Below are 26,301 nucleotides of genomic sequence, written 5' to 3'. Positions count from 1 at the left end.
GACAGCTTAAGAAATAATTATTTCTATATAAGTCATTCAGGATTACAATCTGGCTGTACTCTCAGATCAGAACTACAGCTACGGGGCCTTAAAAATGGTAATAGATTCAGATATCACTGTCAACAGCTTAAAGAATGTCTCTCCTTACTCAAAGTCTATTCAGAATAGGCTTAAGAATGTGAACCTCCCTGTCCTTACTAACTTCATTAAACTGTAACTAACTGGGAAACCTGTATATTCAGATTTAAGTCATACATATGCTCTCAAAGTTATAAATACATCTAATAGATTTTGTTCCCCCAGTCCTCAAATACCTGTAGAGATCTGAGAATATGTCATTTGGTATAAAAACCATGTCAGCTCCTGGCAGCATCCTGTATCTCCTCCAAAAAGAGGATGGCCACAGAAGAACTACCTGGAAGCTTATGGCAAGGCTGGCCATGCAGCAAAAATCTGAGATCCTGTCCAGACTGTGAATAAATGGAACAATGGGGGACTGATTGCCCCACACTGCAAAGTCAAGGTAGGTTAGTCTCCCCAAATTTCTACTCTACACAAAAATTCTGTCAGACTTTCTGGGCCTATCAGCTGAACAAGTGCTGCCTTTGGGGCTTCTGTTCACCCCCCCCCCCCCCCTCCCACCGACCACGGAGAGACTTGGGATGGCTGCCTAGGTAGCTGGAAAACTGTCTCATTTCTCCACACTTACAGAGAATGAACTGGAGTGGCTAAGAAGCAGGGTGGGGGTCGTTAGAGGATATGAAAATGTCCAGATGGCAGATAAAAAACCATGGCTATGCTGGGCGGTGGTGGTGCACACCTTTAATCCAAGCACTTGGGAGTCAGAGCCAGGTGGACCTCTGTGAGTTCAAGGCCAGCCTGGGCTATAGAGCAAGATCCAGGACAGGCACCAAAACTACATGGTGAAACCCTGTCTCGAAAAACCAACAACAAAACAAAAAGCCATGGTCATGAGGAGGAGCCTGTGGACACGGAAGCAGGAGTGTATGGAAAGGACTATGGAGCATGTGGGACAGCAGGCATCCCTCCGAATTCATGGTGTACAGACAGAGGCCAGATACACAGAGAATGAACAGAGGAACAGGCTGAGCAAGGAGAAGCACCCCAGAGGGGCCTGCTTTGGAGATGACACCAGAGCGGACCTTCAGAAAGTTTTTTTTTTTTTTTTTCTAGCCTAACTTGGCCTCAGACTCTTGGCTATCATCCTACCTTAGTTGCCAATAGTTGGAATTACAGATGTGAGCCTGCACGGCTAGCTTATAGACCTCTGTGTGTCTCTCTGCCTCTCTGTCTCTCTGTCTCTCTCTCTGTCTCTCTGTCTCTCTCTCTCTCTCTCTCACACACACATACACACACACACACACACACACACACACACATCTCTTTTTACTGGGGTCAAAGGCAGGGCCTTGAGCATGCTAGGCAAGCTAAGGGACATCTCCAGCTGTCTCCTTAAAAACAAACAAACAAGCAACCTCCCCTATTTGAAACAGGGTCTTGCTATGTATCCCTGGTTGGCCTGGAATTCACTACATACACAAGGATGGTTTGAATGTCTAGTAATCCTTCTGCCTCCGCCTCAGACCTTCTTTACTTGGGGAGCCTGGCAAGCAAGTACACTGGCAGCTGTAACATGCTGGGTGGACCGTTCGACATCATAGCTACACTGTCTGCTTCTGTAATCAGGTTCATCACTTGCACTGTGTATGTGGAAGGATTAAGGGAACACCACATGGTAAGCACTTGGCACTGAGCCTGACACTAGATGAATGTGGGACTTTTCCTTCAGGCTCCATTCCATCACTTCCATGACCACCATCTCTTGTCCCTGGCACCCCTGCCCCTTCCCATTATGACTTGAGTACTCTTGATGAGAGACAGGGGTTGGGGAATCCTTTGGCTCCATCCTGCTCCCCCTCCTTCTGTTCCCAAAGGATCCAGAGACTTAAGTCTGAGCCCTGGATTAACTGTGTAATCCCTAGCTCTACACAGGCATTGCTTCTCTGCCCATGAGAGGGGGGCTGGGACTGTCCTGCCAGGCTGTGAACCTTCAGGCAGAGCCTGGATGCTCTTGGTGCCTCTTTCAGGAGCCTCGATGAATGCAGTGACTGTCCAGACATGCCAGTACTGCTGTGGGTCTGCCGTACGCAGAGCACTATGGGAAGGAAGGAAAACCTCAGAGCCTCATTTTTATGCCCGCAGAGTTAACACCATGTAGGGCCACTTCCTAGTTTCCTGTCTATTTCAGTGATAAACATCATGACCAAAAACCATTTGGGGAGGCCAGGGTTTACTTGATGTACACTTCCCCGTCACAGTCTGTCACTGAGGGAAGTAAGGGCAAGAACTAGAGGTAGGATGCTGGAAGCAGAAACGATGGAGGGAAACGCCGTGGAGGAACACTGCGTACTGGCTTGCTCTCCATCGCTTGCTCTCCATGGCGTGCTCAGCTTTCTTTTTAATCCAACTCAGGACCACCTGCCCAGGGATGGCTCCACCCACAGGGGCTGGGCCTTCTCATGTCAATCATTAATCAAGAAACTGCTCGCAGACTTGTCTAGAGGCAGTTTGATGGAGCAATCCCTCAGTTAAGTTCCCTCTTTCCAGATGACTCCAGCTTGAGTCGAGTTGACCAAAATCAAACGAACAAAACAACTAACCAGCACACACTCTGGGGAGTGTGTGAGTGAACAGGCCCACACTAGTCACCTACACACCTTGTAATACCAGCACTCAGAAAATTGAAGCAGGATTGTGCGTTAGGGGCCAGCCTGGGCTACATAACCAGATCCTGGATATTTTGGTTGTTTTGGGGAGTGGGGTGGGGTTGAGACAGGGTTTCTCTGTGTAGCCCTGGCTGACCTGGAACTCACTCTGTAGACCAGAATGACCTCGAACTCAGAGATCCATCTGCCTCTGCCTCCCAAGTGCTAGGATTAAAGTTATATGCTACCATCAGCCAGCAAGATCCTGTTTTTTAAAAACAATTAATTTTTTTAGATTTTTTAAAATGTGTATGAGTGTTTTACCCACATGTATATATATGTACCCCATGGGTGTCTAGTACTCTCTGAGGTTAGACTATTGTGTCAAATATTCTGGAACTGGAGTTACAGATGGTTGTGAGCCACCACATGGGCGCTGGGAACCAAACCCGGATCCTCTGCAAAAGCAACAAGTCCTCTTAGCTGCTGAGCCACCTCTCCAGTCCCTCCCTATGAGTACATCTCTTCCTTCCTCTTTCTTTCTTTCTTTCTTTCTTTCTTTCTTTCTTTCTTTCTTTCTTTCTTTCTTTCTTCCTTCCTTCCTTCCTTCCTTCCTTCCTTCCTTCCTTCCTTCCTTTCTTTCTTCTTTTTTTTGAGACAGGGCTTCTCTGTATAGCCTTGGCTCGGCTGGCCTCTCACTCACCAATGTCTGCCTACCTCTGCCTCCCAAGTGCTGGGATTTTAACCGCCTGCACCACCACTGCTGCTGCAAGTATGTCTTTAAAAAGATAGAATGGAGCCGCTGAGCCTAGAAAGTCAGCTGGGGTTAGGAGGGGGGCAGAGACCAGAGGATGGGCGATCCACTGCTGGACCACACAGTCAGAAGGCTGCTGACTGACTACTTGACGTTCTGTGCGTGGGAGCCGGTACCCCCGAGTCACCGCCCAGGTTGGAAGAGACAGCCTTGCTGTGCACTGTGGCAGCTCAAGTCCACCAGCAACACTAGGAATTCTTCTCTTCCTTCCTCGGCTACCAGGGCAACCACCTGTAGCTGGTGACATGGATGTGGTGTTCTCCGATGCCCAGAACTTCAACTGGGTGTTGCTCTTGACCTTCGCTGGGACGCTTCTGAATCAAGGCCCTTGCAAAGATACCAGGCAGGAGAGTGGTCTGAGGAATCAAGCCCAAGTGACCTGAGACTGCCAGCTCATAGTGGACTTGCTGTGCAGTCGGATCCTGGGACAGCATCGTTTGTTCCTGGCTGGAGGCTCATGATGGCTGGGATGGCTTTTGCAACTTCTTCAAGAGCCCCTTTCCACTCTTTTTGGAGACTGCTAATCAAGGCTCTTCTGTACTGCATCATTGCAATGGCCATCCTGTATATCTGGAAACAATTTAAGTTTTAAAATTGTAAAATGATTCTACCTGCCTAACTGTGAACCTCCAAGGGACAATTTTAGATGATTGGATATGAACTGAGGAAATCCTCCTGCCTAGAGACATTTTAACCTGCATGCTACATGGAGTCCTGGGCTTGCAATGGGGCCAGTATTTGGAGAGGGCCTGCGTGGCTCTTCACTAAGTGGGGGAATGGTCTTGTAGATACATCACTCCAAAGAACTCCAGAAGAAACTACATCCACTCCCTCAAGTGTGGCTGTCTACATTTGGCTATAAGTACGCCAGAGCCTCTCCCATATGTTCTGGGGTTCCAGGGCTGCCGCTCTTCAGTAACCAGGGTTCCAGTGCAGAGACTCCTAAAGCTCCAAAACCCCAGAGCAATGAGGAATGCCAATAGGAAACCTTAAGGACTCCTTGGAAACTTACATCTTTCTGTGCCTGATTCCCAGGACTTCTGAATTTATGATGTAAAGTAACCACATTTTTAAGTAACTTCAAATTTTTAATAAATGTATGCACTTTTGAAAAAAAGAAAGAATGAGTTCAGAAGAACAGGATAGGGCAGTTCCTTCCTAGCCAGAATGGAAGATTAAAATGAGAGAAAGGCCCAAAAGAAAGCCAGGTCTGGTGGCATACACCTGTAATCACTGCAGAGGATTTCTGTGAGTGCAAGGCTAGTCTGACTTAGCCTACGCAGCGAGTGCCAGCCTAGCTAGGACTGTATAGTGAGACCCTGTTTGGCAAAGCGGAAGGAAGGGAGGGAGGGAGAGAGGGAGGGAGGGAGTGAGGAAGGAAAACTCTTACCTTATATCTGGGTCTATCTTGTAATACCAGCATTAAGAAGTCAGATGATCACAGCAAGCTCAAAGACAGCCTACACCACATAGTGAATCCCAGGCTACCAGTGTAAAGATTCTGTCCTTAATTACGCCATCAGCCTGCGATGGCGGCCCAGCCTGAAAAGCGGGTAGGCCCTCTGTGCCTGTCTTCTCTCCTTTTCCACACTCTCTCTTTCCATACCCCCCCTCCGTGTGGTCCTTCTCTCTCTCCCTCTCCCTCTCCCTTTGTCTCCCAATAAAGCTCTAAAAGGTAACTATGATGCACTGACTTCGGTCCAGCACTCTCCTCGGCCGGCTTAACCAACACCCAGGGCTAAATAAGACCCTATCTTAAAAGAAAAACAAACAATTCCCAATTTTCTAAGAAACTGCCATACTGATTTCCACAGTGGTTGTACAAGTTTGCATTCCCACCAACAGTGGAGAAATGTTCCCTTTACTCTGCATCCTCTCCAACATTGACTGTCATTAGTGTTTTTGATCATAGCCATTCAGAGTCGTTTTTGATTTGTATTTCTCTGATGATTAAGGATGTTGAGCATTTCTTTAAATGTCTTTCAGCCATTTGTGATTCTTCTTCAAGATCCAGCCATTCCACTTTTGGGCATATACCCAAGGAATGCTCAACCATCCCACAAAGACACATGCTCAACTATGTTCATAGCAGCATTATTCGTAATAGCCAGAACCTGGAAACAACCTAGATGCCTGTCAACTGAAGAATGGATTAAGAAAATGTGGTACATACACACAATGGAGTACTACTCAGCAGAGAAAAACAATGACAGCATCAAATTTGCAGGCAAATGGATGGAACTAGAAAATGTCATCCTGAGTGAGGTAACCCAAACCCAGAAGGGCAAACATGGTGTGTACTCACTCATAAGTGGATCCCAGATATAAAGCAAAGAACAATCAGACTGCAACCCACAGAACCATGGAGTCTATATATGGACCCTAGGATGACTGTGGCTTATAATAAGTTTTGGTTTTACTCAATTACTGAGCAAGCCTCAATGAGACATTTCACTATTAAGATAAGAATTTATACTGTATCATGCTGATAATAGAAAAATAAATGAATTAATTTAAAAAAGAAAGAAAGATTTTGGTTTGTTCTGTAAAAGTCACACCAGAACCAGAGCAAGGTCCGAAGGCTGAGTAAGACAAGCATTGATCTGTTATGCCCAGATCTTGGGGATCCCCAAAAGACCACCACGAATCCCACATGTAAAAGCAAAGAGCCTTTATTCTTTTCAAGCTCTGAGCTTGGTCTCTGTCTGTCTGAGGCCTCGGTGAGAGCAGAGAGCCCTGAGCCCAGGCAGGGTGGGATTTTTGTCATAGCAGAGGCTGGGGTGAGGGATTTCCAGGGGCCAGGACCCTGATTGGCTGGCAGTTGTCTAGGGGTATCTGTAAAATAAAAACAGGTGTGTGCTAGACTGAGACATCTGGCCACCTTATCTAATGGTTGGAATGTTTGGGATGCCAGGTACTTCCCCATCCATGGGTGGATCCCTGGGTGATGTCAGCTTAAGGATTTTCCTGGATCTGGGTGTTGCCCCTGCCAGTAAGCCTGTCACGGAAGCTACGTCTGGGCCCTTAAGCCTGTCATGGCAGCTATGTGGTCAAGCTGTTTTGGGGCCCCTCTACAGATCGATCAAGTGCCCAATACTTTCTGGAACTGAAAAGGACAGAGAAAATAAGGGGAAATGTTATGCTGTGTTGAGAGACACCACCACAGAGCCAATACCTGACGAAAAGCACACAGGGGTTTATTGATAACAAGCAAGCCCGGGGTTGGTCCACATCCAACATCCGGCACAGAGGGTGGAGGAGGACGGCTCTGAGCTCTCAGGGTATGGGATTTTTAAAGGGGAAAAACCACAAACAGGGTAGCACAAACTTTTGCATCATATGATTGGGTGAGGGTGTGTAACCTTTGAATTTATTGGTTGGGGGTTACAGTTATCATTTGGGGGCAGGCCTGGACAAGTCCCAGGCTTTGTCCTTGAGCTGCCATGGAGGCTGGGTGACCTAGCATGTTCACATTGACCCATGCACGTAGCTCTAAGTTTGCAAGGGGTCCCAGACTGTAAACAATTGAACCTTGAACAGCCGGAGTACATGCAGAAAGGGAGGAGTGAGGCCCAGAAAAGGGTCTTGGAAGAGACAACAGTGGTTTGGACCATGCTGAAGGTGGAATCCTCAAATGCCAAGCTGGGGTTGGATTCTGAGGACAAGAGGGATCAGGCTGTAGTGTGGGCTAGATTCCCTGGAAAGGGGAGGGCAAGCCTTGCAGCACCAACTGGAACGAAAGTAGTTTGTGACACCCACTGACCATGGTCTCTGCATCACTCCAAAGGCCTGCAGACACACTGCTCCAGAGAAGATCAATGCAAAGATGCCTGGTCAGCCTTGGGGTAGTGGGGAGAGGTGTCACCCGGTTCTGTGGTTAATAAGCACTTTCCGGGGCACAGGGATGTCCAGAGGGAGCACTTCATCCAGCAGGACTCGGCTGTGTCAGTGTAATTACCCTAGGTCAGGTCGATTCTACTCTAGTACGACTGATTCTCTCCCCAGCGTCCTTTCGTGCATACAGTGCCCACTAAACACAGAGCCTGTAGGAAGTGGAATACTCTAGATCCAGCAGAGGGCGACACCAGAGCGTTTTTTATTTGGGAGAGGAAACTGGTCTCTAAGAAAGAACAGGCTGGGCCAGCTGGACTACACCTCCCAGAAGCCCTAGCACTAGAGTAAAGTTCCGGTCTGTGTTCACTCCCCTTTAGTAGGCGGGGCCGAGGGCGGAGCGCGAAGGCGCGCGGGTGCACGGGCCCGCCGCCGGTTGAGAGACGTGTGACGCGCTTCCTGTGCGTCCCCGTGCCTTTCAGTCGCGCCCGTCCCGCGGCTCGGAGTTCTGAAGGTGACAGCGGGAGGTGACCCGCCTGGGTCCGGCGATGCTAGCGGCACGGCAGCTTCTCGGCGGGTCGCTTCCCGTGCGGGTGTCTGTGCGTTTCAGCAGCGGCACGGTGAGGCCCGTCCTGGTTCAGGCCTGGGGTGTCTGCGCAGCGCGCTCCTCCCTCAGGTCTATGGTCCCCTCTGCAGAGTCTTCTCTAATCCGGGCTGCCGCCCAGCCTGCATAAAAACGAACGCTCCCGACCCAGGGCTGACGCTCTCCGGTCCAGCTTCTTTTGTTTAACAGCTTCGTCCTAGCGTGAGGGTTTGCAGGTTTTGCGACATCTTAGTCTGTTATATCAGGGTCATTGCCCCGTTTGCAAATGCTGAAAACAGCTTTGGAGAGGATGTATACCTCCTCGTTGCCCCGCCAGTGTTCTGCTTCCTGTAGTGGGCAGGAAGCTCTTTTGTGGTTTATGTTTGCTTTATGAGATAGAGGCACACTATATAGTCAAAGCTGTATTCGAACTAGTGATGAGCCTCCTATCTGTGCCTCCCGGGGTGCTCCTGGGACCACAGGCATCCACCACCACACCTGAAAAATACTTTTAAGGAGGTAAGAATGGAAGTCAGGCCGCTTTCTTCTACCATGAGCCAATTCAATCCATACCCCTCCACTTAATCTCAGGTAGGCCCCTCCTGCCTTTGTGTCCCAGCTCCAATGAAGCATTTCCTTTCCTTCAGTGAACACATACTGCCGCTTTAGCAGAGTTAGGCAAGTCAAACCCCTCCTCTAACGAGGTTTTGCTTTAGTGGAAGAGCTGGACAAATAGATGCTGGGCTTGGGGAACCAGCGTTGGAGCCATAGTTGAAGTATGATATGGGCTCAGCAGGGACCATCTGCTTTTAGCTTTGAAACCTTCCCTGAGTTCCTTTGGCTCAGGGCCTCAGATCCCTTCCTGTCTTGGGATTGGTAGCAGGATGAATTGAGATGAAGTGTAGAATGTTTAGCCCAGTAACTTCTAAACAAGAAGCGTGAAATTGGTAGTGATGATAGGTAGCTATGATGCTTCAGAGAGTTTGAAGCTTCTGCCCCAACCCCTCATGGCCACAGAGCTCTGCTGGGCCTCCTGACCTTCTGTCTCCCCAGACAGCACCCAAGAAAACCTCATTTGGCTCGCTGAAGGATGAGGACCGGATCTTCACCAACCTGTATGGCCGCCATGACTGGAGGTGAGACAGTGCCCTTTGCCTGCTGGTCCCTTAGCAGGGCCTCTCCTTCATATTCTTTCCTTCTCTGTCCAGGCTGAAAGGTGCCCAGAGTCGGGGTGACTGGTACAAGACAAAGGAGATCCTGCTGAAAGGGCCTGACTGGATATTGGGTGAGATCAAGACATCTGGCTTACGGGGCCGTGGCGGTGCCGGCTTCCCCACTGGCCTCAAGTGGAGCTTCATGAATAAGCCCTCAGATGGCAGGTTTGTGGGGAGCACCTTGAGCTGTGGTTGTAGGACAGACTAGAGCTGCTGAAGCCCTGGGCTTTGGGGCTGACTGTGGGGAACTTAGCAGACTGTAAGAAGCGAGGTAGAACTTACGAGATACCTCTGGATTTCCTCAGCAGAGACTCAAGAGATTACAGTCTGTACAAGATTTGATTCAGGCAGACCTTATTACTCAAATCCCAACTTTGCCTTTTAGTAATTGTCAAGTTTTGGGGAATCTGGCCCTTTTGAATCTCAAGTTTCTTTTTTCGTGCCTGAGCATGATATTCAGGAATTAAAAAGATACTGTTGGTTCAGCTTTTGACCTGCAACTTCAGTTGACACCTAGAATGCAAATTATAAAAGTCAGCCACAAGGCTAGCATAATGGCTCAGCAGGTAAGGGAGCCTGCCTCCAAGCCTGGTGACCTGAGGTCATCTCCAGGACCCACTTGGAAGAGAGAACAGAACCCCACAAATTGTTCCCTTAGCTTCATATGTGTTATGGCACATGCTGCCTCCACCAGTAAATATATGTAATAAACAAAAAAAAAAAAAATTTTTTTTTTTTTTTCAAGACAGGGTTTCTCTGTGTGCCCTGGCTGTCCTGGAACTTGCTTTGTAGACTAGACTGTCCTTGAACTCACAGAGATCCATCCGCCTCTGACTTGAGAGTTCTGGGATTAAAGATGTTGACTACCATGCCCAGCCCTTTTTTTTTAAATTTTTTTTTTAAAGATTTATTTATTTATTATGTACACAGAAGAGGGCACCAGATCTCATTACAGATGGTTGTGAGCCACCATGTGGCTGCTGGGAATTGAACTCAGGACCTCTGGAAGAGCAGTCAGTGCTCTTAACCTCTGAGCCGTCTCTCCAGCCTTTTTTTTTTTTTTTTTTTTTGAAGTCAGCCACTTTGCCTCCTGTTGGCCTCAGGGCTGTGGTGAAGGTTGAAAAAGAGTCTTTATGACCAAGAGCTGACTCTCAAGAGAAGGCCCGGGAGTGATGTCGGGCCTAAGAACAAAGACTTTGCTTGTGGACATACCTGGCCACAGACGGACGAGGCTGGGAGTGCCCTGGCACTGGCGGTAGGCAAAGAGAGCCTCAGGTAGGGCAGAGAGGACCAGCTTTTCTGAGGTTCTCTGGGTACAAGAGGAATGGGGTTTGGTTGAGAGCTGGGTCCTGGTGGGTCTGTAGCCTGACTGATGTTCAGGACCCCGCAGGCCCAAGTATCTGGTGGTGAATGCTGACGAGGGGGAGCCAGGAACCTGTAAGGACCGAGAGATCATGCGCCATGACCCTCATAAGCTGGTGGAGGGCTGCCTGGTTGGAGGCCGGGCCATGGGCGCCCGGGCTGCCTACATCTACATCCGAGGGGAATTCTACAATGAGGCCTCCAATCTGCAGGTGAGCACATACCAGTGCATGCACACCTCACATGCTCCCTCTCCTGGAACAGCCATCCTTAGATGGCTCCAGTCTCTGGTCCAGCAGGGGGTGGGGGTCCATTTCTGAGTCCATCAACAACAGGACCTGGCCCCAGAGTTCTTCCTTTGTGCTCCAAAGGTCCATTTAGGAAGTCTTCAAGGGTTCCATGGCCCCTGGGTTGGAAGCTGATTCTTGGGGTGTGATGGGGCTGGGGAACTCACACCTTGTCCCTCAGGTAGCTATCCGAGAGGCCTATGAAGCAGGTCTGATTGGCAAGAATGCCTGTGGCTCTGACTATGATTTTGACGTGTTTGTGGTGCGCGGGGCTGGGGCCTACATCTGTGGAGAGGAGACGGCGCTCATTGAGTCCATAGAGGGCAAGCAGGGAAAGCCACGCCTGAAGCCACCCTTCCCAGCAGATGTGGGTAAGACTCTGCCTGGCCCTGGGTGAGGCCTTGCCTTAGCTCTGCTCTGTGGGATCTTGATGTGACCAGGTGCCCTCTGGGTGCTTCTTACAATATTTCTCTGTGCCCTCTGGAGGGGAGGACAGATTGATGGGGATGGTGTTACTAACACAGGCTCCACCAGTGCCACCATCACATACCCATGTCCCTCCTGGTAGTGGACTTTCTTTCACAGTGCCTCTCCTAGGAGCTAGGAGTGGTGGTGAACAGGAGGTGAGCTTCCCTGGAGTCTGGGGTGCAGTGTGGGCCAAGAGTGATGAGGAGGAACTGTCATGGGACCCGGACATAAAACATCCCACTGCAAGAAACATGTTCCCAGCCACACAGTGGTGGCACATGCCTTTAATTCACCGCTCAGGAGGCAGAAGCAGGAGGATCTCTGAGTTCAAGGCCAGCCTGGTCTACAGAGCAAGTTCCAGGACAGCCAAGGCTACACAGAGAAACCTTGTCTCAAAAAAAAAAAAAAGAAAGAAAGAAAGAAAAAAGAATCATGCTCCCTTTCCCGAGAAGCCAACAGTCACTGTCTCTTCTCATTTCCTTGAAGGAGTGTTTGGATGCCCCACAACTGTGGCCAACGTGGAGACAGTGGCTGTGTCCCCCACCATCTGCCGTCGTGGGGGCACCTGGTTTGCTGGCTTTGGCCGAGAACGCAACTCAGGTACCAAACTGTTCAACATTTCTGGCCATGTCAACCACCCCTGCACTGTGGAGGAGGAGATGTCTGTGCCACTGAAGGAGCTGATCGAGAAGCATGCTGGTAAGCCTGGGGGCCAGCCAGGAGGGGCAGGGTGCTGTGAGAAGGCACAGTGGGAAACCCCAGGAGCTGGGCTGGGTTCAGGGGCTGACATTGGTCCTGTCTTAAGCCTAAGCAGATGTGCCAGGCTTAGCTGTGATAATTCTTTTGGGAATTGTCACAGGTGGTGTCACAGGTGGCTGGGACAACCTCCTTGCTGTGATTCCTGGTGGATCATCCACTCCACTGATCCCCAAATCTGTGTGTGAGACAGTTCTGATGGACTTTGACGCACTGGTGCAGGCCCAGACAGGCCTGGGCACAGCTGCAGTGATTGTCATGGATCGCTCGGTAATTGTAGTCCCCATGTCCCACAATCCTTCTGGCAGTCCGAGTGTTACTCCCTCCCTTCCCAATTCTTACAGCCTGAGATCCCAGGACAGTGGGAGAGTGGGGGCCAGAACACTGGAATCCAGGTCGGGTGCTGTGGGAGGCTAAGGCATCTGTCTGTGTGTTGCTCCGTGTCTCCTAGACAGACATTGTGAAAGCCATCGCTCGTCTCATTGAGTTCTACAAGCATGAGAGCTGTGGCCAGTGCACCCCGTGCCGTGAGGGTGAGCTTCCTGGGAAGGCTGGGGTTTGGTTGCTGGGCTGTTCTTAACCTCTAGGCCTTCAGTGTTGCCCCCTCTGGTGGGAGAGCCTCAGGCCCCTCTTGCTGCTCTGCTGCAGGTGTCGACTGGATGAACAAAGTGATGGCCCGCTTTGTGAAGGGGGATGCCCGGCCAGCTGAGATCGACTCCCTCTGGGAGATCAGCAAGCAGATAGAGGGCCACACCATTTGCGCCCTGGGTGATGGGGCCGCCTGGCCAGTACAGGTACACACTGCCCTGCTATGTGACTCTAAAGTGGGTGGCATTGAGAGCCCAGAGCTTTGGGGATTTGGAACTCTGGTTCATACAGTGCCTCCCTCTCTTCCAGGGTCTGATCCGACACTTCCGGCCAGAGCTTGAGGAGCGGATGCAACGGTTTGCACAGCAGCACCAGGCCTGGCAGTCAGCCTCCTGAGCTGTACCCTGGCCTGATAATTTCACATCGTTTGGGCAACCGGACAATAAACAAATGCTGCCCACTCTTCAGTCACAGCTTGTTTGTGGCTTTGCTTTTCACCCCACTATCCTCCATCCACCTATGGAGGTTTCCTCCTTCACTGGGCAAGAGAAGCAGGATGGGACAGGGAGGTGAAGGCTGGGTATGGCCTCCTTTTCTTTTTGTGACACTAGAGGATCCATCCCAGGGCTGTGTGCATGCTGGGTGAGCATGCTGCCACTGAGCTATATCCCCAGTCCTGAACCTGGCCCAATGTAGCCTCTAAAGCAGTGGTTCTCAGCCTGTGGGTCATGGCCCTTTTGGGGGTCACATGTCAGATATTTACATTATGACAGTAGCCAGGTTACAGTTATGCCGTAGCAACAGTGATTTTATAGTTGGAGGTCACCACACCATGAGGGACTGTTTGGGAGGGTCGCACAATCAGGAAGGTTGAGAACTACCGCTCTAAGTGTGGGAAACAGAATATGGGTCTGGTCGGCCCTGTGAGCTGAGAGAGGCAGATGTTCCTGGAGAAAGGACAGGCTCCTGGCTGGCAGAAGCTGATGTTTATTTTGCGTTGTGTTTGGGGTTGGGGTAACAGAAAGGAGACAGGAATGGGCACAGCAGGTGGGGGTCAACCTACAGCTCTTTGCAGCTGCAGCAGATGCCTCGGCCCCTGAACAGGCTGCGAGCAGGGCCCTGTGCTGGCTAGTCGCCAAGTTGGGGGGGGCACACCGTCCAGCAGGTGCCACAGTTCCAGCCGGCAGTCACTGCGGCCCAGGCACTCACGCCAGTGGCGAAGGCGTTCCCCACTGGCTCTGCTACTCAGCTGCACCCCACCTGCCGAAGGATGGGTCAGTAGCCAGCAGAGGCTCCTGAGGCTCCCCTCAGCACCCCGTGTTTCTGCTCACCGATGAAATCATCAGCTGTTCCCAGGTCATAGTCCCACACGGACACCAGCAGTGCTTTCTGGGCCAACTCCTCCCGATGACCTGCGTAAAAGAATTCCTGTAGGGAAAGGGACAGGGAAGAGGCAGGTGAGTCCTTTGCAGCTTTAGAGACAGGCTCAGGCAGGGCCTGGTTTGCTAAATCAAGACCACACTTACTGGGTTCTCCCAGCCATGACCCACCTCATTGAACTCGGGGTTCAGGGTCTTTCTCCGAACACTGGTCTTATATTTGGATTTCTTCCCTGAACTTGGATGCAGGAAACTGGAGGGAGAGATGGACTAGTTAGGCGTGGCCCTGCAGAGCCAAGGGTTCTCTCTCTTGCTTCATGCCCACCTGCCTGTTTCTACTCACAGGCGGACAAAGGGGTCTGAGTAGCCATTGGCATCCATTGGGGCCAGGTGGGCGCAGCGCAGCACCCCCACCAGCAGGCCACCACGCTGGGAGCTGTAGCACAGGGACAGTAGGATGCGCCCACGTTCCTCCCCAGACACCTCTGCCTCAGTCTCCTCCTGCAGATGCAAGCTATGGTCAGACCCTGTCCAGTCTGAAGCCCTCCACCTGCAGCGGCTGGGCCGCAAAGTGAGAGCAGAAATGCTACAGAGAAACCAGGCTGTCAAGTTTAGTTCCCTAAAAAGCCATTTCCTCAGCACCTAGTAAAGAGACCTTCTCGTGGCACTCAGAGGTCTGTATCCTCTAAAGGTCAAGTAAGGGAACTGACATTTGTCACAGCCATGCCAGGGGCTTTCTAAGTGGCTTGTTCCCATGCAATGGAAGTAGCTCTGGGAGGCCGTCATCAGGGAGAGACAGGTCTCTTACCTCTTAAGCCCACCTCCACAAACACTGCCTGGTAGACCATGTTATGAATGTCCTTTGCCACATTCTTTAGACACTGGAGCCCCTCAGCTGGGATGATGGCCTGGGAGATCATGCCGTCTTTCCCACCTTTGGGGTGGAACTGACAGCAGAGATCCAAACTTCCTTATCATTGGCTGTGCTCGGTAATACAGAAGTGCTCAGCTGCAGACTCCGTGTGCCAGGGCACAATTGCACACACGCTCTGGGATTGGCTGTGACTGTTTTGGGGTTCTTAGTGATGTCCACTGTGAGGGACTCAAAGGCTTGGGCTTAGCTAATCAGCTGTTGCAGAATCTTGGGCCTCCACTAGGAGGCAGGACACCCACTCTGTTGACAGGAGCAGGTGAAGAGCCTGCCTCCAGCCTTTAGATGCCCTTCCTGCTGGGTGGTGGGGCTTCTAGGCAGGCTCTCAGGTGGGGTTCAGTAAGCACTGGTCACCTTCACTGCCTCCTGACAGGTACATCCAGAGGTATCCCCAGCACTGACACTAGGCAGACAAGCATCCTGGGAGCTTATTCTTCTACCTGGCCCAGTCCTTCCACCTCTGGCCACGGGCACCATCTTTCAGGTTCTACCTCTAGATGGCTGGGTCTCTGCCTACATATCCTCTGAGAATTTTGCAGGTCCTTCCTAGGGTTCCTCATCTCCAGGCCTCACAGAACTTATGAGAGAAATGGACTCAAATTCCTCCAAGCCTTTAAGGACCTGGACCCCTGTCCAGCTCACGCCTGATCCCAGCCCAAGTCATCTAGGCCTCTCTGTCTCCATACCTGCTCAGTCAAGTTTTCCTACCTACCTCCTCATACAGAGACATGCCACGGGCTGTGTCCAGGCTCTTGGGCCTCTTGGTCTGAAAAAACATAGCACTTAGTTACTTCAGTTGATATTGTCCAGGCCCCTTACCCCATTCTCATAACATGGACCCTGGCCCTGTGGACCCAACCTGAGTCCCAACCCCACTCACCAGCCTCCGCTTCTCCAGGCAGATGTCAAAGCTCCTGGCTCGGTTTGGCACCAGTTTCCTCAGGGGCACTCGTAGCTCCCCTAAAGGGGGTGCTCGCCGCCGGCGCCGCAGCCGTGAATCTTCACATACACATAACCTGGTGGCCATCCAGGTCACTCCTGATCATACAAAACCCACCTCCTGTCCACCACCTGTGACCTAATCTAGGTCCTCACCTCAGGGTCTTCCGTCCAGCATCCTGGCGAGTGAAGCCATGATAGGTGAGCGTCTCCTCCCAGACAGGTCCCCTCGTGCCTCGAACAGTGCGTGTCCGAAGCTGACTGGCCTGCATCCAGGCAGGCAAGTTAGGCACCCTTCTGGCCTCCTGCCCTGACTCTTGGATCCTATCAACTGAGACTTAGTTCTTGGGTAGGGGTGAAGTAGTTTCTGTGGGTACCTAAGCTGGCCCTGCCATCTAAGGGGCCTAGATCTTAACCTCACCTTGCTGGCCCCTGGCAGCAAGTTGGCTTTGACATAGGTGTCCACAGAGCCTGAGGCTGGTGGTTTGAGGCCCTGGAAACAGAACATGGATGTAGAGAGGCCTGTGGCTTGTCCCATCCCAGGAACTCTGCCTCCATCCTCACCTTTGCGCGATGGGCTGTGCAGTGTAGGGTGCTGTTGTCCGCATCAAAGAGAAGTGTGAACTCCAGGGTACCCAGGGCAGCTAAGGGGGCAGGGGGCAGGCATGGTCACCCCACCTCTGCACCCACCTGTCCCACATGGCACAGTGCCACTTGCCTGGCCTCTGCCATGGGTGCTAGAGACACCCCAACCCGGCCCTAGGTAGCACCCCTTCATTGCTTCCCCTACTCACTGCTGTCATCTGAGTCTCCTTCTGGCTCTGGGTTGGGCTGCAGCTGGGGTGCAGAGTGGATGGCCGGGGCCAGCATAGCCTGCGGGTCTGGTGCGTGTAGCACCGGCTCCAGGAAGGGGTAGAAGTGTGGGAAGTAGTCAGAAATGAGGTGGATGGGCTGTATGGGCCCGGGGCTCACGTCGATGGCCATGTGTTCCTGCATGCTCACCCGTTGCCGCCCACCGGCTGGCCCTGCACACGCCATGGTGGCTCAGACATAGAGACTCAGAGAAACTCCCACCTACTGGAGACACTGGGCACACACCTAACTACCAAGAGGGAAGAAAAAAGCATCACCCAGGCTGCCCTAGGACAGACCAAGGTATCCTAAGACGAAAAGGGCAGGGTTGGGGGGCTCTACCTTGAGGGTCAAGGCTAGCATCAGCCTTCTGGGGTCCTTACCTGAGACAGCTGTCACACCACTTTGCTGCTGCTGGTCCTGGGTGTATGCTCAGAGTGATAGAACCTGAGACTAAAGTGACCTGAGCAAATGTGTGACTGAGCAGGGAGGGATCAGGAGCCCACACCACCCAAGGGCCCTTCTCTAGCACTGGGGGCCCAGCCTTGTCTCCTACCTCTGCCCCTCCCTCCATCCACACGCTGTCAAATGGAGCTATTTTTACCAGCATCATGTGGTCCTGCTGCTGGGTAAGGAGGCTGCAGGGCTGGAGGTGACAAAGAGGGTGTGTTGGGGGTAGGCGGGAGAGGACATAGGTGAGAAGGGCAGGAAGGTGGGGAGACAAGGGAGGTGAAGAGTGGGGGCTGTGGAGGTGTGCAGGGATGGGGAGGCATCTGTGGGAGAAGTGGGCATAGCAACTGGGAAGGCCCTGCATTCTAGTTCCCTTGAGGAAATCAGCTGGAAATCATGCCACACTCTGGCCCTGTCCCCCGGCTGGGAGACAATCAAAGCCGGCATGTCCCTTTGTCTTGCAAGTCTGTCCCCTTGACCGTATGGTGGCCCTCGGCGCGGTGGAACAGGCCATCTCTCCATCTCCAGATGGCTCTTCTCTTCCACGTCCCAGGCAGTACCTTCTCCTAGACTGGCCTTTGCCCTGGCCATGATCAGTCACTTTTTTGAGGTGTTCCTGGCAGGGGGTCTCACTGACAGTAGCTCCCCAGCAACCTTTCTCCTGCTACCCAACAGCGTATTGGTTTCTGGGACAAAGTCTCACGATGTAACACAAGAATAAGGGGATCTTGAGTTCTCCACCCTCCTAGCTCGGCCTCCAGTGTGCAGGCATTACAGGGGTGTGCCACATACTATTATTCTCTGTGTGTATATACATACACATATGTGAGCATGCATGTAGTGTCAGAAGATAAAGGGGTTGGCTCTCTCCTTCCACCATGTGGGTCCCAAAGATCAAATACTGGTTATCAGGCTTGGCCGCAGGCCCTTTACCCGCCCAGCCATCTCACCAGCCCTTATCTTTGTTTTTGTTTTTTTTTTCTTTTTCTTTTGAAACGGTCTTTCATTGGCCTGGGTCTCTCCAAGTAGCCTATCCTGGCTGGCCAGCAGCCCCAAGAGCTCCACCTATCTGTTTCCCCAATGCTAGGACCACAAGGGTGTGTCACCACACCCTGCTTCCCCCCTGTTCCACACAGAAGATGCTAAGGGAAAGTTGTCAAGGACTCTTTTAATCGGCTCTGGAGTCGCCTGCCCAAATGAAGGCAGAGGCACTTAAAAGGCCAGACCTCAACTCCTAGGCAGCTCTGGGACAACTAGGCAGGGCTGGTAGATGCCAGGGGCCAGCAACTTCAGGGTGAACTCAGTGATGACAGCTGTAAGGCCCCAGACACGGTGTGGTCCATGCAAGAAGACAGGCATTGTGTAGCGGAAGTGGCCACCCTGGCAGAAGTGGGTATACCCCTGGTTCTGAGTCTGCAGCAGATGGGCCAGAGACAGCTCAAATACCTCATCCACCTGTGGGCAAGACACAAAGAGAGGGTGGACAGAGGACTGCCTCTGAATCCCCTGGTAGGACATCCCAGCTCCTCAGTACCCCCCATTCACCTCCTCAGGGTTGGGCCTGAGGCTCTGCAGATCCAACGGGCCCACATTGGCAAGCACAGGGACTATGGTGGCCTTTCCCTAGGGTAGGAGGAGAGTGAGCAGTCAGGCGAAGCAAAGCTGAGAGGCAGACCTTGCTCTGCCATCCAGAGGCCTTGGGCAGTCATGGCCAAGCCCTCCAATTCTTTTCCTTGGCTTCTCGCCATGCTGACCAACTCACAGGTTTGAAGTGTTTAGAATCTAGTTCCCTTACGACCCTAAAATCTCCCACTTGTCTTTCAAGCCCAGATCAATGCAGCCTACCCTGCAAATCTTCCTGGACCCTGAGCAGGGCTGGCTTACCCCTTTACTTGGGGCACAGAGTGTGACAGGATGAGGGTGGCTCACCCGGTCATACACAGGTTGCAGGGCACCCCACACGTGCTCCTTGGGCACCTCTAGGCCCAGTTCTTCTTGGGTCTCCCGAAGGGCCGTCTGTATTACATCCTGGTCGTCGGGATCACACTTACCGCCGGGGAAACTGAATGGGCAAAGGGCGTCTTAGAACCACAGGCCCTCAGGAGGCAGTTTACCTCCCTGTATCATGAGAGGAAGTGAGGAGCGGGGAGGAGAGGACGACAGGCACTGGAAATGCAAGTTAGGACATGAGGGTCGACAGCAGGGTAAGGCTATCCTGCTGCTCAGACACCCCAGGTCTGCCTATGGTGTCCCAGTGGCACAGATAATGACCCTGGGGCGCCCCAGATGGCCTCTCTCCAGTCTCCGGTAAGGGGCAGAGCCCTGGTTTTGAAGGGGAAAATTCAGCGGGGTGTGCGGGCCGCAGGTGGTGCGCTGGCAAGGCCGGCGTACCTGACTTCCCCCTTGTGCTTCCCGACCAGGCGTCTGGAGCGCAGCGTGTAGAGCAGCGCCGGGACACCGCGCACCAGGCACAGCGGCACGAGCACCGCGGCCGCCGCAGGCCGCGAGCGTAGCCGGGCAGTGGTGCCCGCTAGCAGCTGCCGGCAGCGCCGCTCGCCCTCGGCCGACAAACAATCAGGCAGCATGTCCCAGATGACCGGGACATAGAGGGTGTCGGTCAGCGAGGGAGGAGACGCGGCAGCGCGGAGACTCAGGCGCAGGGCGGGACTTCAGCGAGAGTCCGCAAGGGACTGAGTCTGCTGGGGACTGAGAGGCGGAGCCTCAGGGGCGGTCGGAAGCCTGTGTTCCTGTGGGCGGGGCCTCGGATGGGCGGGGCTTTCCGGAGGCGGGTTTCGGAGGCGGGCCGGCCGGGCCTGCCGGAGCAGGGCCTCGGAGGCCGAGGGGATGGGGCCTGCCCGAGCAGGGCCTCGGAGGCCGAGGGGATGGGGCCTGCCCGAGCAGGGCCTCGGAGGCGGGCAAGGCAGTGTCTGCTGGGGCGGGACCTCGGAGGCGTTCCACACAAAGCCGGCTGGGGCAGTCTCGGAAGCTGTCGGGGGCGGGGCTTACTGGGGGCGTGAAGGCGGGGTTTGCTGCTATTGGGCAGCGGAGGTTGATTGGGGCGGGGCTTGCTAGGCGAGGGCAGACGAGGTTTTGTGTACCGGAACCAGAGCGCCACCCGAGGGAAAGGCCGGGGCTAGAGCCCGTGGAGGCGTGCCCAGAAGAGCCGGCCAGTTTGACTTCCCTATCGGTGCTGCGGTGTTGTTTTGATCTTTGTGTTTCCAGAACACTTGGGTGACCTGAATTGAGTGGGTCCTGATTTCAGGTTCGGGGGTTTGAGATGTCTGGCTGCTGAAGATCTGCTGGGCTCCTTGTCTCTCGCCCCTGTGGGTGTCGGTGCTTTCCAGAAGGTCTCACAGGAAGAGCTCTGGGTTAAGCAGAGTCAGAGTCCTCCGGGTCCTGGGGCGCCCACTCCAAGAGGATGAAGGATACGCGCCTCCTCCAGCCTTATCCCACCAGCCTCTATCGAGCAGGATCCATCCTCTGTCCACCTGGACTTTTCCCTCAGGCCTTGATTGGCTCTCTGAGTCTACACCCGTCCCTACCCTAGCCTGTGTGATCCCTACCTATCAAATTAAGCACCCCTCGATGGCCTCTAGCCTTCAGGACCAGCCTTGGAGCACAGCATTTAAATGGAGCGACAGGTGTCAGGGGTATTTTGCTGTGTGACTGTGAACAGAAGCCTCTCTGAGCCAGTTACATCCTTATATGTGTGCACAAAGTGGGGGACACACCAGGTTAAGCACAGCCTTGCTGATGTCATCACTGTTACCATCACCCTGTGCTCCTGGGTTCACAGGAGCTTTTGGAGACTAACAAAGGTGATGGGATTATCTGGTCTGGGAGTTCCTGTGGCTGGACAGAAGTGCTTTGACTCCTGGTGTCAAGCAGTTTAATGTGGAGGAAGGACAATCGAAGCAGGATTTAGAGGAGTCATCTTCGAGGCAGGGGGCAGGATTCAGGGTCACTGGGTAGGAGTCTTGCTTCCAAGACTGGCAGGCTCCAGACTGCCTTTGAGGCAGGAACCGCTGCCATCAGGGCTTACCATTACCCTGCTCTCCATAGAAGATGTCTCTACAGAGGAGGGGAGGAGAGGTGGGGCACAGGGTAGAAGGACTTCCAAAGCACTTGGCCATCACTGGGAGTCCTGGCTAGGCCCCAAGCACAAGGCAGAGGAGGGCAGGAGCCCCAGTCTGGCTGGGAGGGTTGGGTCTTCCTGATCTCCATCAGTGCCGATGTTGGGGAGAGGGTACGGTGCCAGCCGAGCCCTTGGAATTCCAACGTGGCCAGGGGCTCCAGGGTACAGGTCTTGGTAAGGGAGGGGCCTGTAGGTGGCAGGGGCCAGCAGGGCCTCTGGGGCAGGCAGCAGCTGATGGTGCGGCTGGGTAGGGGTCCTGGAGTTGGAAGCTGAAACTTTACTGACTTCTGAGGGAGAAAATGGTTTAAGAGGACCACAGATTTCCCCTCACATCCCCAGTCCTAATACTGAGGCCTACCTGCCTGCCTTGTCCCTGGTCGCCCATCTTGGCCTACTTGTTCTCTTTTCTGCCTGGACTTTCTTCCTTACCTTCTCTGTCCAAATACCCTCTCCCAGTCCCATGCTGGGCTTCCATCTCCAGTGCCCGGCTCAGGATCCACTTCCTCCAGGAAGCCCACCAGGCACCCCTCCTGTGTTCTATACCATGCCCCTGCCCTGCTCTCTCTTCCCTGGGCCTTTCTGCCTAGGTGGGGATATTGCTGATCACGGTGGAGCCCCTTCCTGGAGGCCTGCGTGTCCCTGGCATTGTGTTCGGGTTCTCACCTTTCTCTCGTTCTGCAGAACCCGTAAGCAGGCAAGGACCGAGATTGCTACGCGTGCGGGCCGAGATGCTAAGCAGTGGCCTTGGGGACACAGGCCTGAAGACAGGGCAAATAGGAATCAGGTAGGAGGCCAAGGGGAACCCCCACCCCAGACATTATGGTCAGAGTCAGATAGGCAAGCCAGAGGACATAACCGTGAAACAAGTCAGGAGCGAAGGCCTTTGGAGCTGCTTGGGTGGAACCTGGAGGCAGGGCTGGGCTTAGAGCAAGAAAGCAGGAGTAACTTAGTACCATGGGTCCGCATCACTCTCTCTGAAGCCTTTGGCAAAGGGGTTGCTGGCAATTTTCAGCTGTGTGATCTACAGAGAGAAAGTATAGTTATGGGCTGGCCTCCAGCCGTTGGGCCCCAAAGAGCCCACACTTAGCCACTCTGTCCCCTAGGAACTCCCAGTCAGCAGGACCCAGACCCCCTTGGCCTAGGACCTCCAGAGCCAGCATGAAGGCAGATGTCCAGGAGACAGGAGGAACCTCCAGCCTCAGTCTCCACCACTCAGAGATGGGCTGGTCTTCATGAGCTCTGGTATGACCCACCCGGTGGTTCTGATAGGCTGTCACAGCTGTGAACTGGGTCTCCGTGAAAACAAAGGACTTGAAGTTTTCCTGGGCATAGCGGGCGCTGTCCTTGCGTGGGTCCACAAAGACCACATGGAAACGGGGCTGGTAACGGTGCATGGAGTTGAGAATGATCTGTAGGAGGGTGGGAGCCGAGTGAGTGCAGGGGTTCAGCTGGTGCAGCCACCCTCCCTGGGCCCATGATTCTTCTGCCCCTTCTTGCCCATGGCCCATCTCTACTCTACCTTCAGAACTATGTAGAATCTGGTTACCTCTCCAACCCATCCCCATGTTAGCCAGCCCCGTCATCTTTGAGCTCTATCCTGACTGGCCTCCCTACCTCCCCATCTTGTCCTGCCTGGTTTCCACACAGCAGCTGGGCAGGACACACACACCTGCTCTAAACCCTCTGTAGCTCCCTCCACAGAAAGGAAGAGCCGGGGTTCTCACCTTAGCACCTGGCCCTGTGTGAGAGTCTACCCACTGCTTCTCTTGTCTTCCCTTCTCCTGGCAGCCTCCCAACTCACTCCATACTTTCTGGCCTCAGGACCTCTGCTCAGGCTGTCTTCTAAGCTTCAAACAGCCTCCTCTTGCACCTTCCTCCTCTTCTTCCTTCAGATGCCCATTCGAATCCCACGTCAGCCCTGCCAGCTCTAGCTCCAGGCTTCGTCCCAGTCAGGCTGCCACCCTGCTGGACTGGCTCAGCCCCTCCCCAGTGGCTTAGCGGCTTGTGCCTCACATGGCCGTTGTCATCCATCAGGTTGTTGGTCAGCTTGAGTTTGTCGAAGGACACGATCTGACGCATCCACTGGGCGCCCTTGGCTGGCGAGTCTGGATGGAAGTGCACTCTGCCAGGTGTGGCGGGGTCGGCCTTGCCAGCCACCAGCCAGGCAGAGCTGTGGAAGGCATACCTGGGGGGCATGGTGAGAGGTCAAGGGCTGTCTCCATCCTGCTCAGTGCCAAATCTGACCAAGGGAATGGTGAAGAGGCTGACCCTGACCCAGCATGCTCAGGCTGCCTGGTGACGATCCTTCATTTTTTAATTAATTCTGCATGTGTGCATGCCTGTGCCTGCCTCAGGCTTGCCCATCCCCTCTATGCTGGGCTTCCTTCTGCCTAAAGGCTGTTGCTCCAGGCTAGGCCTCCTGGGCATGAACTCAGAAGGGCTCCACATCACCCTGTCCACCCTTGGGGTCCAGTTCCAGTCCTCAGCACCATCCCCCACCCCCCGGGGCCCAGACCTGTATCTCTTGTCATCCAGCGGGATGAAGTCCATGAGCAGAGCGTAGTCAGCCAATGTGTCCATGCCCAAGATCTTCACTTGGAAGGTGGGGAACATCCTCCTGTGGGAGGGAGGTGCTCAGCCTGGCCATGGCCCTCACCCCCTGCCCAGCCCCCACTGTCCATGCCCATACCTGCCCGCTTTGGTGACAATCATTTCCGTGCCCAGCTGGTTGAATTCTTCCCACAGTGGCTTCATCTCCAACTGTACCATCACACTGGACACACGTGGGTTCTTGGGGCCCTGCCCAGTGGGCTCCACCATGGCTTGGGCTTCTGTGGGTATGGTGCAAGAACCTGATGGAAATGACATCCCCAGCCGGGGCTCCCAGCTGGCACTGGTCACAGGAGGGGTGTAGGTCTCTGGGGGAGCAAGTACCCCTAAGCCAGCAGACAGGAAGACTGTGGAAAGAGGGTGAATCTGTGAGCCCTGACCTTGCTGGCCTGACTCACTGTCCATTCAGCCTCATCTTTCAGGTAGTATCCACACGCCTCTTCCTCTGGAAGGCCTCCCTGCCTGCCAGGCTTCTGTTCCCAGGGTTTTTTGTTTTTGTTTTTGTTTTTTTTTTGTTCGAAACTGGGTTTCTCTGTGTAGCTTTGCGCCTTTTCCTGGAACTCACTTTGTAGCCCATGCTGGCCTCAAACTCACAGAAATCCGCCTGCCTCTGCCTCCTGAGTACTGGGATTACAGGTGTGCGCCACCACCACCTGGCCATGTTCCCAGTTTTGTCATAAAACATCACCTCATATTCAGTTACAGTGAACTTGTCTTTTTTTTTTTTTTTTTTTCCTGAGACACAGTCTCATGTAGCCGAGGCTGGCCTCAAACTCAATATGTAACTGAAGATATCCTTGAACTTTGGAGCCTCTTGCCTCCACTTCCCAGGCCTAGGGTTACAACCATGTGTCACCACAACTATCTGGATGAGAGTGTTGGTCGAATTCGGGAGCCAAGGTTGGCCATGAGCTAGAAGGAATCCTCCTGCCTCATCTTTTCAAGTGCTGGGATTACAGTCACTGTTCCTGATCTAAAGTCTTTCCCCCAAAAGTTTCTGGAGAGCAGAGACAAGAGCTACATGGCCTTGGACGAGTTGTCTCACCTGTTGGACCCCCAGTTTCCCCGTCTCACAGGGCAGACCCACACATTGGTGCGGAGGGCTGAGTGTGACACACAGGAGACTCTCCACAGGTGACGTGTTTACAGATGGTGTAAAAGTGAGGAAAGGCAACAGGAGTTTAGAAAGCTCTGTGGAACCCCAGCTGCCTAATGTTGTTTACGGGGAAAGGGGCTGACAGGGGATCTCAGGCCACCTGAATTATCTAAATGATCTTCCTTAGACCTGAAACCTGAGCTATATCCCCATCAAAACCTTTAAATTGTGGCTAGAGTATACATAATGTAAAAAATTTACAGTGTTAACTATGTTTAAGCATACAACTCATGGCATTAGGATGTTCATGGCGGTGCAACCCCACCCCCACCCCACTACACACACACACACACACACACACACACACACACACACACACACCATGTTCTGGACAGTCTCTGTCACAATTTCCAATACAAACCTTGGCCAAAAGCTTCCAAACTCTCCAGTCAAAATAGTGATACTTGGGTTGGGGATTTAGCTCAGTGGTAGAGCACTTGCCTAGCAAGCACAAGGACCTGGGTTCGATCCCCAGCTAAAAAAAAGATACTTGGGCTATGATATGGGCCCAGCAGGTGAAGGAGCTTGCTGCTAAGCCCGAATACCTGAGTTCAATTCCCAGGCCCCGTGTGTAGAAGGAGAAACTGATTTGTCCTCTGACCTCCGTTCGCGCACACTGTGATAGTTTGCTTTCTGTTAGTGTCGTAAACACCAAGACTGACAGCAACTTGGGGAGGAAAGGGGGTTATTTGGCTCATCATTGAGGCAAGTCGGGCTCGGAACTCCAGCAGAAGCTTGGAGGCAGGAACTGAAGCCATGGGAGAGCACTGACTGCTCAGTGGCTTTCTCCTCAGGGTTCCTTCAGCTTGCTTACTTTCTCTCTCTCTTTCCTCTTTCTCTCTCTCTCTCTTCTTTTTTCTTTTCTTTCTTTCTTTCTTCCTTCCTTTCTTTCCTCCTTTCTTTCTTTCCTTCCTTCTTTCTTTCTTTCTTTCTTTCTTTCTTTCTTCTCTCTCTCTCTCTCTCTCTCTCTTTCTTCTCTTCTTTCTTTCTTTCTTTCTTTCTTTCTTTCTTTTGTTTTTGTTTTTCAAGACAGGCTTCTCTCTGTATATCCCTGGCTGTCCTGGAACTCACTCTGTAGCTCAGGCTGGCCTTGAACTCAGAGGTCCATCTGCCTCTACCTCCTGAGTGCTGGGATTAAAGGCGTGCACCACCCACTGCCCGGTCCTCATCTTGGTTTCTTATTCGACCCAGGACCCCTACCTGGCACCACACACCAGTGG

The 26,301-nt window shown here is 53.0% G+C and overlaps 4 protein-coding genes across 4 annotated transcripts; 1 reads left to right on the top strand and 3 right to left on the bottom strand.

Moving 5' to 3' along the window:
- The first annotated feature begins 7,787 nt into the window (after positions 1–7,787).
- Ndufv1 (NADH:ubiquinone oxidoreductase core subunit V1) lies at positions 7,788–13,100 on the top strand. The gene is made up of 10 exons (XM_036175744.1): positions 7,788–7,991; positions 9,008–9,090; positions 9,163–9,333; positions 10,559–10,742; positions 10,999–11,188; positions 11,772–11,984; positions 12,145–12,311; positions 12,493–12,574; positions 12,690–12,835; positions 12,939–13,100. The coding sequence occupies exons 1-10, from the start codon at positions 7,920–7,922 to the stop codon at positions 13,023–13,025; spliced, it is 1,395 nt and encodes a 464-aa protein (XP_036031637.1). The 5' UTR covers positions 7,788–7,919; the 3' UTR covers positions 13,026–13,100.
- A 310-nt stretch (positions 13,101–13,410) lies between these two features.
- On the bottom strand, positions 13,411–18,088 carry LOC118597406 (double C2-like domain-containing protein gamma). Its single transcript, XM_036208961.1, has 10 exons — positions 16,673–18,088; positions 16,443–16,522; positions 16,300–16,371; positions 16,035–16,144; positions 15,820–15,955; positions 15,652–15,705; positions 14,352–14,509; positions 14,180–14,261; positions 13,961–14,057; positions 13,411–13,889 (listed from the first exon to the last, which is right to left on the bottom strand). The coding sequence occupies exons 1-10, from the start codon at positions 16,914–16,916 to the stop codon at positions 13,684–13,686; spliced, it is 1,239 nt and encodes a 412-aa protein (XP_036064854.1). The 5' UTR covers positions 16,917–18,088; the 3' UTR covers positions 13,411–13,683.
- Positions 18,089–18,329: 241 nt separating this feature from the next.
- On the bottom strand, positions 18,330–20,074 carry Nudt8 (nudix hydrolase 8). The gene is made up of 4 exons (XM_036208974.1): positions 19,572–20,074; positions 19,110–19,242; positions 18,726–18,803; positions 18,330–18,635 (listed from the first exon to the last, which is right to left on the bottom strand). The coding sequence occupies exons 1-4, from the start codon at positions 19,763–19,765 to the stop codon at positions 18,408–18,410; spliced, it is 633 nt and encodes a 210-aa protein (XP_036064867.1). The 5' UTR covers positions 19,766–20,074; the 3' UTR covers positions 18,330–18,407.
- Positions 20,075–21,312: 1,238 nt separating this feature from the next.
- Positions 21,313–24,333, bottom strand: LOC118584508 (T-box transcription factor TBX10-like). The gene is made up of 7 exons (XM_036188835.1): positions 24,005–24,333; positions 23,831–23,932; positions 23,329–23,500; positions 22,569–22,724; positions 22,269–22,336; positions 21,979–22,073; positions 21,313–21,602 (listed from the first exon to the last, which is right to left on the bottom strand). The coding sequence occupies exons 1-7, from the start codon at positions 24,328–24,330 to the stop codon at positions 21,313–21,315; spliced, it is 1,209 nt and encodes a 402-aa protein (XP_036044728.1). The 5' UTR covers positions 24,331–24,333.
- Positions 24,334–26,301: the final 1,968 nt, after the last annotated feature.

This window comes from Onychomys torridus, chromosome 1, assembly GCF_903995425.1.
Source record: "Onychomys torridus chromosome 1, mOncTor1.1, whole genome shotgun sequence".
NCBI classification, from domain to species: domain Eukaryota; kingdom Metazoa; phylum Chordata; class Mammalia; order Rodentia; family Cricetidae; genus Onychomys; species Onychomys torridus.
This window is presented reverse-complemented; position numbering and strand designations above follow the sequence as displayed.